This window comes from Chlamydotis macqueenii, chromosome 17, assembly GCF_036417535.1.
Source record: "Chlamydotis macqueenii isolate bChlMac1 chromosome 17, bChlMac1.mat, whole genome shotgun sequence".
Lineage (NCBI taxonomy): Eukaryota > Metazoa > Chordata > Aves > Otidiformes > Otididae > Chlamydotis > Chlamydotis macqueenii.
Window position 1 is genome coordinate 14,732,932 of NC_141572.1, and position 13,876 is coordinate 14,746,807.

The window sequence follows — 13,876 nt, forward strand, 5'->3', positions numbered from 1 at the left end:
TGCCTGCCTCGCGTGTGGGTGCTGATTGAGAGGAATTGATTTCCCATGCAGATTGGCGCGGGAAGGCGGCTTAAGGAACAAAAACCTGCACCAAACCAGAGAGCAAGACTGTCTAATATGACTTAAATTGATTTAGTGAAGTCACCTTGGAGACCTTTGTTTTGTGTAGAAGAGAAAATTGTTCTAGCAGTTCTCTCAAGGTGGGAAGCGATCTCTCCTGGGAACACGTCAGTATGTGCTGCGTCACGAGGAAGATGACTTTGGAAATGAAAATCAGCGCTTGATTGCATCTGGAGCCAGTTCAACCCCCACAAAGAAGTGTAACCACGGCGTACGCAGGGTTTGAACCTGATGTGTGGTGCTGCCAGTCCTGGGAGGCACCAGGAGGCTTTTGTGGCTTCTGTGTCTGCACATCGAGCTCAGATGTGGCATTGGGTTAAATTTGTTCCACAAAACAGCGTCAGGGCTGAGGAGGTGAGAGGAGCCCTTGGGCTGCAGTAGTTAGGGTGTGGGATCTGGGGATTTGAGTTCACATTCAGCCAGAATGGCTTCCTTCTGCCTAACGCGCGACCCCAGCAAGGAGATTGGGAGTGCGCACCTCTGCATCGCTGCCTGTTCTCCGCTGGTAGGGACCGCTCTGTCCCACGATGAACTCCATCACTGACACTGTCTGAGAGCAGCTCCAGACCTCACTGTAAAACCTCGCTCGCGAGACCTGCAGACTCCTACGTTGTGATGTTTTCCTTGGGGAGCGGAGTGCAGCCAAGGTTTTGCTCTCCCGCTGCGTCAGCCTGTGGAGCAGGGCCTGGGTGTAGGAAGCCCGTGGCCAGCATGTGGTGGCTTTTACAGACGCTGCGTGCCGACCATCTTGATAACCAGAGAGACTCGCCGTGCCCCTGCGTGTGCGATGCGATGGGGCTGTCGCCGTCCACAAGGCCATGGAGAAGGAAGCGGCGTGCAGACTGTCTTGAACCTTTTGGGAATAAGGGAGATGCTCCTGAGGCTCGTGGGGGTGGGTCTGCAGCAGAGCTGGACAGGATGGGAAAGAGGACGGACAAAATCAAAGTAAAAGATGAAGTAAAGGAAAATATGGGTGATAAAAGATGGAAAAATGTAACGAGGATCAAGGAAAACACTCTGGATTCATCCTGCCAGAAGGTCCTGGCTTCCAGGTGCTGCTGAGCCCCTCCTGGCTGGAGGGGTGCGGGGGTTACAGCCTCTGGACCCCCGGCTGGAGAACACGCAGCCCTGAGGTGGGAGCGGGGTGCGGAGGCCGGTGGTGGCCGTGTGTGCCCCGGTGCTGGCCGGGGGGTGTAGGGTGTTGGTGACTCTGCCGACTGTGCCTGTGCTGGGCTGTTGGGAAGCCTCCGGGACTGCTGGCTCCACGCGTGCAGAGCTATTTTAGGCGCCTGCAGTGCAGCAGTGGGTGTAGAGGCAGTTTGGGGACTACTTAGGCATTTGTTTTCGTGTCCAAATGCTTAAAAATCTAATCTTTGTGACTACTTTTTTTTTTTAAGAAGTGACTTCAGTTGCTTCTGAAAACGCTATGTTAAGCCATGGTTTAAGAAGTGGCTGTCAGCTTCTCTGTGGGTCTCCCACAGCTGACGTGCTCTGAAAAGACCAAGCATCTCTCCACGTGTGAGAAGGTAGCTCTCGGTCGGCGCGATACCTGCCACCGCCTCGGTGAGCGGGCAGCGAGGGACCGGCTGCTCTCCTGGGGCTGCGAGAGCCGGTGATGGGAGAGAGGAAGACCGGTAAATAAATTATAAAAAGTGATCATTTCAGCTTTTAAAATGGAAAGCCCTTTCAGCTAAAAGCCCGTGGAGAGCTGAGAACATCCGAAGATGTGCAAATCCTCTTTCATGAGAGGGAGAGCTGTCGTGGATGACGGAGAGGTGATGGTTTCGAAGCGACCAGCTGCGCCTTGTCCCTGGCTGGCACCGGCAGAACTGCAGCGTGGGGCAGGGCTGTGCTCTGCTCTCAGGCTGAGGGGCTTTGGCCCCGGACGTGAGGTCCCGGGCTGCGGCTCTGAGCAGTGGGGTGGTGGAGGTGAAGGCCGCTGCGGGGTGGGCTCTCCCTGGTGTGCCCCACTGGGGTGGAAGGGGGCTTGGTTCTTTGGGAGGTCAGCCCCGGGATGTCTGGATGAGCCCAGTGAAGTACAAAGCGATTTTGCCGGTAATGGAGGTGTTTTAACAGCTGAGGAGGAATTGTGCTGCTCTTGTTTGCCTTGCAATGGAGATCTGTGCACGCAAGGTCTCGTCCCACTTGGGCAGATGGTGATGTTTGAAGGGAGAGGGTATAGGGAGCCACAAGATGCTGGATGCTGGAGGTGGGCTGGTGGAGGGAGGGAGGAAACCAGCAATGCAAGTGGGGTGCAGTTGGTAATTTTACTTTTAGGACAGCCAGAAAGCTGTGCCGCAGGATGCGAAACCGGTGCTGATGCCACGGGTGATGTTTGTACAAGGGAACGAGCTCCATCCAAATGCTGCAGCCCCATTCTTGTTTTTCTCTTTGAGGAGCTTGTCTAGCTTTGGTGGCTTCGACGGGCTTGTTGCCTGCTTGGGATGTCTCCGTGGGCCTGTGCTGCACAGGAGGGGGCATCGATGGTATTTTGGGGACAGGCTGGGTGCAGGGGACTGACGCTTCCTCTCCTATCTGTTCCCACGCAGGACGCAGGCGGAAATGGCCCACACGTGTCGCGGGACCATCAACTTGTCCACGGCTCATATTGACACGGAGGACTCCTGTAACATTGTGCTTTCCAACGGGGGAAGAACGTACCACCTAAAGGCGAACTCGGAGGTGGAGAGGCAGCGGTGGGTCACGGCCCTGGAGCTGGCCAAGGCGAAAGCCATCCGCATGAGGAACAACCAGTCAGGTAGGGCGCGTGTTAGCGTGCGGACGTGCAGCTGGATCCTCCTTAAAACCTCCGTGTAAATCTGCTCTTCTGTGCTTGCTAAATTGTGCAGAAACCCTGGCAGATAGTATTTCGTACGCCATTGAAAAGAGCTGGCGGTTTCACCGAGACACAAAGGGTTTTAAACAGCACTGTGTGCACCAGCCGTCATCTCATCTGGACGTGCGGCATTGAGCAGGTCTTTAAAGCCCCTGGTAGCGAGTAAATTGTGGAGAGCCAGTAAAAATGATCTTGCAGTGCTGCTTCTGGAAGGGTGTGAGGACATACGTGCCTTTCTGCTGGAGACTTTGGGTTGGTCCCTGTGGACGGGGAGAGCCGTAAGGGGCACTAGAGGGAACAGAGGTTTGCGACGAAGTGTGAGCGCCATGCCTTTCTTTCAGTTCAGGATAGTTCAGGAGATGAACAACACAGGTATTGAGCTGTCTCTCTCTGTGTGTGTTTCCCCTTCTCCCCCCTGCGATGCTGCGCTGTGGTATTTACTGGTGTACACGTGGGACAGCTGCGTCATGTAAAGCTGTCGGAGCCCCGTGCCGGTTCCGCAGCTCCTCCCGGGAGGGTCGTTTTTCCTGCTCCGTCGTGTGATGGATGGGTTAGTTGCTTAGCAGAATATTTTAGAAATATTTCAATCCATAACCCTTCTGGGATTAACTTTTGGTTTTCTTCCACAAACAAGCATGGCTTCAAGTTGCAGAATACAAACCCCATGAATGGATTAAAAAGCCAGCCACCCCCTCTATCCTAAAATAAAACCTCTCTCAGATCTTGAATGCTGGGAATCAGACCTTGTACAGGAGAAGAAAATGTAATGGACGCCTGCTTTTGTAATGCTCTGCTTGAGATGAAAATGTAGCTTCATAAACTGTCTGAGTATTTTAGAAAGGGGGTGTGTGAGGGTGAGACCAGGGAAGACACTTTGGTGCTTACGTACTGCCCGGGTCTGGGCTTTGGGACACCCCGGAGGCTGCTCTGTGCTATCGGCTGCAGTGAACGTGCAGCTGCGGGTAACGTGTTTGTGATCTTAGCTTTCAGAGTCGCCGCCGAGGAAGGCTGTGGTTGGGTCAGCGCATCAAGAAAAACCTCTGTGTCCCCGGGGGAACCGCTGCTGCGTGCACACCGGAACCACAGCGCGCTGTGGGTGGCTGCGGGGCGCAGCTCCCCGTCTGAGCGGCGGTCGGGGCCGTGTGGACGAAAACACACAGTCAACATAAAATCAGTGTCCCCACGTTTTCGGAAGGCAGTTGTGTTCATGTTTTTGTCTGCGTATTGGCGGGACGGTTGTCTGGGGTGCTGGCTGCCAGGACAGAGCCGGTGTCAGTGTCGGGTTTTGTAGAGAGCAGCAGAACGCCCAGAGCCCCAGTGGTTTGATTTTCAGGAGAATAAGCCCCCAGTCCTGGACAAATGTGGTCTGACTTCTGTATAATTAGCCGTCCCACAGGGTCAGGCAGAAGTTGATTAGTGTGTGAGCCACTCGCCCGTTTCCCATAATTAAGCACGCTGTGTTCCGGGGCACTAGCGTCTACGAATTGAATTACATAAGGTATTGTGAACCCGCTGTCCCTTCCTATTGCAGCTCTGGAGTGTATGTAAGTGCTGACGGAGAGTAGAGCCCACTGAGGAGCAGATGGACCTTTAGGCACGCGTGTTTTGCCTGGCCGAGCGTGACGTTGTGCCAGGTCACGGCTGTAGGGAGCTCAGCCCTGGATGCGACGGCTCTCGGTCCCGTGAATGTCGCTTACTCCATGGTGGGAGGTGAGCCCTTGGGCTGAGCTGGCGTAGAAGAGGATCCCGGGTGCGGGAGAGGTCGGTGTGTGCGTTTGCCTGCGCGTTTCTGAGCACCAGGCCGCGGGTGATGCAAGGGCAGGCATCAGCCCGGGGCTGTGGGGGGATGTCGGCGATGCTGCCCCTGGAGTCACGCGCGGTTATTTTGGTTTGTGTCTTTACACAAAAATAGCAAACGCAGAGACTTCCTGTCTCAAGGCTCTGGACACACTGACTTCCTCACTTCAGCAAGCTCCGGCCGTAGTTCCAGGGTGAGGACAGTGTGGCAGCGGTGCTGATTTTGGGTGCGGACGCTTGTTTGTGTGCTGCCTTGCAGTTGTGCTGACTCAGCTATTTGTGGGGTGATGCTGTGATCCAGGCCGGGGAGCTGATGAGAGAGAAAAACCAAACCAAACTCTCGTTTTTCCAGGCTTTTCTGGTCTGGACCGAGGGGATAAGGCACTGTAAGTGGGCACTGAACACTTGTGCTGTGGAGTTAGAGCTGAGGACATGGGTGAACTGCTGTACACTTTAACGTTCCCCTGGCTGATGGTGTTTTGGCCCGTCTCTGGATGCGGCGAGGAGCACCCAGGAGAGGGAAGGGGGCGTCCTCGCTTCCTGGTGCGGTGAGGTCCTTTGGAGTCCATCTCTCCGTGCATCCAGAAAGGAGCAATGTGTTTGTGTGGAATTCATTAATTTTTAATTCATTAATTTGCAAAATAGCTTGGCCTCTTTTTGCAAATGTTTTAAAGATGAGCCGTGCTTGAGTCACTGCTCAATAAAACAGAACGTGCCCGCGTGCAGGCTGGGGCTCTCCGTTCGCTGTGTTTCTGCAGAAATCAGCGGTCCCTCATGACTTTCCTGGTGTTTGAGAGGGAGTGTAGGACTGACAAACTGGGTTAACTCTGCAGATACCTTGACTACTGGGAGGCTGTTTTGGAGTGGATGAAGAGTCTCTTCTCCCAGTAGTTCTTTTGAAATAAACAGACAGGAGAGCGTTTTTAGCTTGGCTGCTGGCTCGCTCGAGCGCTACCCTGGGAGATGCCGTTTTCACAGGACTGCTTTTCATCTCTGTTTTTAAGAAATAGCAAAACCTGCACCCAAACCACGAGATGGGAGACTTTGCTGTTCCCTCTCGCGTGTGCCTGAAGGAGCTCTGATTTCCACTCTCCCCAACGTGGAGCTGGGGCTATTTTGGTAACAAGCTGGGACACGAGTAAGTGCTGATAGATGACACTGGAGAGAGCTCGCTGTCCTCATCCCGCTTCACTGGTGGGAAACCTGCCTGGTGGCACTGGGTGGGTTAGCAGGAGAAAGTGAGAGCAGAGCTGAGCTGCTGTCTCACCTCTCTCCTCAAGCACCACGTGGTTAGTTCCTCTGAAATAACCACACAGGGATGTTGAGGCAGAAGGGTACCAGACCCGGCTGGGCAGCGCACCCCTTTTGTCAGCCTTCGGACGGCTTCAGCTTTGCAGAGCGGTTCTGGCATCAAAGAAACACTTTTATCTGCTCTCTCTTCTCTTTGCAGTTGTGGCTCAGAGGGTGTGAACTTAAAAGTAATTGACTGTGGTTGATGTGTGTTTTCATGGCAGTAAAAATATCCTTTCTTTTTAGAGGACTGTCATGAGATACAGGAACGAAGGATGTGAGCGGTGAATATATCAGAATTATTTTCTTGGCTGTGTGATGAGTGGGTCTTTGGAAAAGGCTGTGAGGCGAGGGTAGAAACCTGTCGCTGGTGTTTTAAACACCGGGTACTGTGTGGGAAAACTCCCCCCGATGAACTTGGGCTGCTTGGTGATCGGTCAGAGAGGTGAGGGAGGTGGTGACTTCTTTTGACCCCCTGCTCGGGGTTTCCTGGGAGGAGAGTGAATGAAGTCCACGCTGTAATTCGGGTTGTCACCTGGACCAGTGCAGTTTTTGGACTGACTGAAGGTGTGTTTGGCGTTCATGGGACTAAAAAAACCAGGAGTTACCTGGTCAGTCCTCACACGTGTGCCAAGACCAGCTCACCTACCAACCTCTCCCACAGGCGTGCGGTGCCTCGTACCGAGGCTGGGGCTCCAGAGGTGCGCAGAGGGTTGTGAAGCACGGACTTCTTGTTAAAGACAGGTGGTTAAGTGGTCTGAACGCCTGTCTGGCGTGTTCTAGGAAATTCAAGCATCATGAAGGAAAACAAAAAATATATTTCCCGTTTTTGTCGCTTTTAGAGCGTGTCTGATCAGCCTGGGAATTTTTCTCAACTTTGCAGGCCCTGAGCTGGGAGTCCCAGGGGGTGAATTCGGGTTGTCTGAACTCCTGCAGCCGGTGAGGTCCCGGTGGGTCCGGCTGAAACGGGCTGTGAAGGCTCCGACACGCACAGCCTCAGCTGCTCCCTTCTGCAGGCTGCTGCCTGGCAGTGCAAACGTGAGGAGGACAGGGGAAACCTTTAGGATTTTCCTGTGTTTCACAAGCCAGGAAACTCCCCCTCCACCCTGTGGGTTTTTTTTTTTCCCCTTTTTGCTGCTCAGTTTTTAATTCTCTTGTTACTGTTTTCCACTTCGCTTGCACCTTGGGATAGAGTTACGCAAGAAATACGCTTACCTCCTGGATCTGGTGTGATCTTTCCCTTGTTTTCCCCCTGCAATGCTCTGTTATACGATATTCTCCTGCAGATGTGATCCGTTATAATCATTTGTAGCGGAGGAACCAGAACGTGGTGCTTATGTAACACCACAAATTCGGTATTGCAGCAGGAGCTCGGCGGAGGCTGCGGTACGTAGGCTGCCTCCGCTGCTGCGGCCTCGTCCTCCGGAGTGAGCGGAGGAGCGCCGCTCCCGCTGCGCGTGCCACGTGGCTGCTCGCTCGTCGCCGCCGCGGTGTCTGTGGAAGAGGCCTTAGCAGCGGGTGAAAGCAAGGGAGAGATGGGCAAAATGCTCCAAGGTGTTCGTATAATTTAAAACAAGCCCACAGCGGGGCGTGGAGTAAGCAGTGCACGTTAGCGTCGCAAACACACGGTGCGCAAGCGGAGCGCAGGGGTGGGATGGAAAGCGGCGTCCCAGCTGACAGCGCGCTCCGCCATTTCTCCGGACGTGCTCTTCCACCTGCCTGCCAGCACAGGCACGGCTCTGCCGCGGTGGGCGCTGCCCGGGGGAGCGGGAGGGAGCGTCCAGCTCTCACAGGGATCGGCAGGCAGAGACCAGAGCACGCCTCGGGAGCCGGCACTGGCTGCTCTCCGGCTGGAAAACCGCTGCCGCGTGAATACTGACGCTCGGAGCAATGTGCTGCTGTCAGTGGGTTGGGTTGGGTCCTGCGCCCCGTGGTGGGGGGATTCAGTGCTAGGTCCCTCCAGCTCTGGTCCATTCGGTGCTGACTGGTTTTAAACAGTAGTGGAAGAAGGGAGTGATGGTGGGGAGTGCTGGTGGACGAGATGCTCAGCGTGAGCCGGCAATGCACCCTTGCAGCCCGGAAGGCCAACCGCATCCTGGGCTGCATCAAGAAAAGCGCGGCCAGCAGGTCGAGGGAGGGGATTCTGCCCCTCTACTCTGCTCTGGTGAGACCCCCCTGCAGCGCTGCGTCCAGCTCTGGAGCCCCCAGCATCAGAAGGACATGGAGCTGTTGGAGAGGGTCCAGAGGAGGCCACGCAGATGCTGAGAGGGCTGGAGCAGCTCTGCTGTGAGGCCAGGCTGAGAGAGCTGGGGCTGTTCAGCCTGGAGAAGAGGAGGCTCCGGGGAGAGCTGAGAGCGGCTTCCAGTGCCCAAAGGGGGCTGCAGGAAAGGTGGGGAGAGACTCTTCAGCAGGGCCTGCTGTGACAGGACGAGGGGTGATGGTTTTAAAATAGAGGGAGGCAGATTCAGACTGGACATCAGGAAGAGATGTTTTCCACTGAGGGTGGTGGAGCACTAGCCCAGGTTGCCCAGAGAGGTGGTGGATGCCCCATCCCTGGAAACATTCCAGGTCAGGTTGGCCGGGGCTGTGAGCAACCTGATCTGGTTGGAGATGTCCCTGCTCCTGGCAGGGGGGTTGGACTGGGTGGGCTTTGAAGGTCCCTTCCCACCCAAACCATTCTGTGATTCCATGATTCTAAAGGAGGCAGTAGCTTCACTTGGCGTTAATGTTGGGGATTGTTGTCCTTTTGAGTGAGGAGTGTACCTGCTGTGCACAGGGTCCTCGGAGCGGTTTGGCGTTGGTGGTGGGAAGCAGAGGGCTGCTCTTGCTGCTTGTGCTGTGGTAGAGACTGTCGTACTGATGCCTGCCTCTGTCAGCATTTGCAAGAGGAACAAACGAGTTAAACCTGCGTCCCCGTTGCTGGGAGGTGACGGTGTGGCCGCTGGAGCCAGCCCACCTCCCACTGTGGAAGCGCCAGCCCTCTCCGCCTGCAGAAGGAAATCCCCGGCCTTCGGCAGCTGCTTTCTGCAGCAGGGGCTTCCCCAGGAGGCTGCTAGCTCCCATGCCCCGAGTGAAGCAGGACACGAGGGCTCGCGGGCAGCTGGGCCTGGCCGCCAGATCCTGTCGCAGCGCTGGGGATGCAGCGCTGGTCCTGCTCCCTGCGGAGGTGAGGGTGCTTTGGGCAGCTGCCTTCCTGCACAGCCCTGTCCTTCCTCTCGCTGCCGCCTCTCCCTTCCTCAGCGGCTGCAGGAATGAGCTGATGCTGTCCCTCTTCTGTCCCCAACCCAGGTTTGGTGTCTTTTTGCTTGTGCCGGGGTACGGGGCTGCTCTGGATGGACGGTGAGGGATTTGCCTTTGTAAATTCTTGTTCGTTTTTTTTTCCCTGCTTTTTTTTCTCCTGATGTGTAAACTCGCAGTAAGTTCTTGCCTTGTCATTTGTGTCCTTTGTCGATCCAGGATGGCGTGATCGTGTGTCCTGACAACGGGATGGCAATCTGGGCTCCTTTCCCTTCGTAGCTTGCGTGCCTGCGAGCTGTTTTGAAATAGCCCTGGGTTCATTTTAATAAAACGTGTCCTCAGTGGCTGATTTCCATCTGTCCGCAAGTCAGGCTGCGTTTGGTACGAAGCGAGCCAGCCCCTGGCAGCTGTGACCGAGCGATGGGTGGCACCGTGCCACGTGCAGCTATCACACGGGGTGTGAATCTGCCAGCGACGCCTCACGCTGTGACTGAGATCCCCGTTCTGATGGGCTTCAGGGGGGATGGCGTCACAAGTATTTGGGTTTGCAGGCTGAGCCCGGTGCTGCCTGGGTTGCGGCGGAGGTGGGATGGCCTCGGGCTGCTGTGGCAGAGGCCATCGGAAACAGGGAAGCTCCGACCTGGCCACGCTCAAGCCCTCTGGTTGGTTTGGGTGTGGGTCACTGCTGCGCCAGGGAGCTGGCACGTGGGTGACTTTCTGTAGCTTTAGCACCCCCACCGCTTCTGGGGGAAGAGTTGTCCTTAAGGGAAAGCAAAGACAAGATGTAAGGTCTGGAGCAGACTCGGGTGATGGGCAGGGATGCCGCAGTGGCCGATGCACGTCCCATTCCTCAGCGCCTGGCGCAACGCGAGGGAGTGAGCGAGAAGCCCCCAGGATTTCTTCTGGCCTGCTGTGCTCCTCTTGGCCAAACCCTGGCTGCCACCAGCCCTCCACCCTTCCAGCGATGGGCCCAGGACCACGCGGGCAGGATGCTTTCTGCCTTGGGAGAAGCTTTTGGGAGCTGTTGGGCTCTGACTGGGGTACGCTGGCTGGATGCAGGTGTGGCCCTTGTGCTGGTCGGGAGTGCCTTTGTGACCTGAGGCTTCAGCTGGGCTGTTCCACCAGACCTGGCAGCACCGCTTCTGTGCCAGGGCTGCTTCAGGTCCCTTTAGCCGTGCTTTGGGGGTGGTGAAAGCACGGTGTGGGAGCAGCTGGTGCTCCAGACTTAGCGTAAGTGGGCAGTCTGGTTTATTCCTTCAGCCAGCCTCACTTTGCGGTTAGCGGCTGCAAACCGCTGGCCTGGAGAGCTGCTCTGTTACGGGTTCAGCCAGCTGTTCAGCTCCTGACTTCCTCCTTCGTTCAACGAGCAGGCAACCGTGTCGCTCAGTCAGCGAGGTACCTGGAGGTTGTATGGGAAAAGCTCACGTCTTCGCCAGCCTTGGTAAGCCATCCTTGTGCTGCTCCCAGCGCTGGCTCAGCTTTCGGAGAGCGGGTGCAGCCAGCGAGTCCTGCTGTAACCAGGCGCTCGCCAGGCATGCAGCCTGTATTCCCTGCGATCTTAAAAATCCCCGTCCTGCGTGGGCGGCAGAAGTGGGAGGCATGATCTGTGTCGTTACTGCTCTGCTGCGCTGGCTAATATTAGCCTGACTTGTCATTTTGGGAATGGTTATAACTGGAATTCGGATGAAAGCCAGCGCAGATGGTCCCTTCTTACTGGCCACCGGTGCTGGATTGCTGATTCCAGTGCTCTGCTGGGAGGTTTGACTTGCTGCTGTACCTCTAGGTCTGCCTGGTTGATGTCCGTGACCTGCGGCAGCTTGTGTGTAAATGTGGAGCAGCGTGAGGTTAGGAGCAGCGTTTTGCTGAGTGCTGCACATCCTGAACATGAGGATGCTACAGACGAGCTGCGCGCTCGTTTAGGGTGACACAGGGAGGGAGGGAGCCTGCCTCTGTGACGAGAAACAAAGCAAACGGCCAGTAACTCGCGCTGGGCAGCACGGGGGGTCTCAGCTCTTCGTGGTACTTGTCCGATAAAGAGCAAGAGTGAGGGCGTCTGGTCAGGTCCCGACTTCTGACCCTTGTTGCCACCTGATGAGGCCTCTGCAGGGATTCCCCAGAGCTGCTGCAGCGCGGGATGGCTGGGTCGCAACGGGGAGCGGTGGCAGAGGAGGCAGAGCTGCCGCGGAGGGGGAAAACGGGCGGCTGGGGTGGCTTTGCCTCCTCCCGCCCTGGCTGCTGGCGGTGCTGCCTTGTGCCGCCGGTGCCGCCTGCATCCTGGGCCCCGGGCGGCTCAGCAGAGAGCGGCTGCAGCGGCACGTCTGGGAATACTGCAGTCTCACACCTGGAGGTACGCAGGCTTTTCTGCTCCGCACGACTGTGTCACCAGGGGCTTCTCCCGCGCAGTTAATGGCGTGATTTTCTCGGGGGGGTGCCGATGCCTGGAGCTGTGGGTACTGGAGAGCCTCTGCGGCCAGGTCCTCGCACACCCTGGCTCGCGCCGGCTCTCGTGCCTTGAGTTCTCGCTAAGCGCTGGAAACGGATGCTTGTTACTGAAACTTCTAAGCCAAGCACGTTTCACCTGTCAGAAGTTTTTAATACAGCTTTTAGTAATGTGACAGGATTTTCATACGGTTGGGAGCACCGAGGGGGAGCATTGCCAGCTCACTAATCAGTGCAGTGTATTTCGGTGTTATTTTTAGGCATTTAAAACTCCCAAGTGCTTTTTTTTTTTTTTTTTTTAACTGGCCTGGAAAAAAGCTGTTGGAGGAAAATCAGTTAATGAGTCATTAGATGAGAGCTGATCCTTTTGAAGTCTGAAGGCATGTTTCTGGTGGCTGGGCCGCAGCAGCGGTGCAGGTGGCAGAGCTGTTTGACGCTACGGAGTGAACTGGAGGGAAACTCTTCTGCCGTGTGGTTTGTGTCTAATCAAGCAAGTCAGCTTCTGCTCCCCATCCGCGGAACGGAGAATTGGATCTGAGCTTGAGGTGGGGTACGAACGGCCCGTGCCACCCCCGCAGGGCATGGCGAGTCCCTCTGTGGTTCTTCCTGTGGCTAAATTAATTTTTATTTTTTTTTCAGGTTGGGTGCGATGGTTTCATTTGTTATTCAGAGGCCGGTGAGCTGGTAGGAGTCACAGCTTGGGAGAGCTGATGGCGTCGGTGTACCTGGAGAGCTCCGTATGGCTTTCCATCCCCGTGGGACAAAGTAACAGGGACATCTGAGAGCACTACAGTCGTGTGGTGCCCTGGAGAAGGTTCCATCCAGCGCTGCCGAATGGTCCGTCGCCTCTTCGGCTCGGCCCTGAGGCGATGAGAAACTCCACAGAAACAACGCTTACTAGCGCCTGGTTTTCCGAAATCTGCTGCGGAGGGCTGTGGTGGCCCTTTGTTCTGTAGCAGCAGCTCAGGGATGCTGTGGTGTGGGGCACCTCAGGCGGGTTGGTGGTGGTTTGCTGTGCGCTCTGAGCCGAGGCCGCGCAGCAGGAGCAGGTTGCCCTCTCCTGGCGCGCTCCTTCCATGAAGCTGTGACTTGTGGTGCTCAGCAGGATTTGCCGTGAAACTCCTCAGCTCTTGCGTAAGAGATGTCTCTGCAGAGAGCCTGGCGATGAAGATGGACCTGCTGGGTCCAGAGGAGGCCACGCAGATGCTGAGAGGGCTGGAGCAGCTCTGCTGTGAGGCCAGGCTGAGAGAGCTGGGGCTGCTCAGCCTGGAGAAGAGGAGGCTCCGGGGAGACCTGAGAGCGGCTCCCAGTGCCCAAAGGGGGCTGCAGGAAAGGTGGGGAGAGACTCTTCAGCAGGGCCTGGTGTGACAGGACGAGGGGTGATGGCTTTAAACTGGAAGAGGGTGAGTTTAGATCAGATAGAAGGAGGAAACTCTTTACTGTGAGAGTGGTGAGGCGGTGGCCCAGGTTGTCCAGAGAGGTGGTGGATGCCCCATCCCTGGCAGTGTTCAAGGCCAGGTTGGACAGGGCGTTGTGACCTGGTTTGGTGGAAGATGTCCCTGCCCAGGGTAGGGGGTTGCACTGGGTGATCTTTAAGATCCCTTCCAACCCACACCGTTGTGTGATTCTGTGATAAGATGCTTGCTTATACTTGACTTTGCGACTGACCTTTCAGGGATGACTTAGAAGAGAGGGATTTAGCAGCCAAACTCTGCTCAAACACTCTGTCAGCTGTGCTGGTGGGGCTGGTGGGGAGGAGCAGCTCCTCCTCTCCTCAGTGTTTCAGCTCTTTTCCCGGGCCTGGGCACGCTTGCAGCACACAGAGCCTCGTGGGGACCCCAAAACATGGAGGCACTGGGATGGAAACAGCTCATCCAGCAGCCTGTGCTGGCATCTGGCGGTGCTTTGTGCTCTTGCAGCGCCGCGTCTGCTCCAGCGCTGAAACCGGCTTTGGTGCTGGCAGACGCTCCTTTGGGGCGTTTCCCCCGATCCAGCCCGGGAAATTTCTAATTCTTGTTGACTTTAGGAGTCTTTAAGTTAAAACTGGCTTGCAAGGAAGCGAAGATCAGCTTCAAGAGAATTGAATGCCACTTCTGTGCTGCTCAGCTTTTTATCTTATTTCGAGAAAACCTCCCTTTCACAGTAACTTGTAGCCTT

General features: G+C 56.0%; 1 protein-coding gene across 8 annotated transcripts in view; it reads left to right on the top strand.

Annotated features, from left to right (window-relative positions):
• Nucleotides 1-13,876, top strand: part of OSBP2 (oxysterol binding protein 2) — a 104,196-nt gene that overhangs the window by 25,810 nt on the left and 64,510 nt on the right. For all 8 annotated transcript variants that reach the window (XM_086761314.1, XM_086761315.1, XM_086761316.1 and 5 more), the window contains one exon: nt 2,670-2,878. In XM_086761314.1, the coding sequence (XP_086617440.1) occupies nt 2,670-2,878 (209 nt within the window). The remainder of the gene's footprint in view (nt 1-2,669; nt 2,879-13,876) is intronic.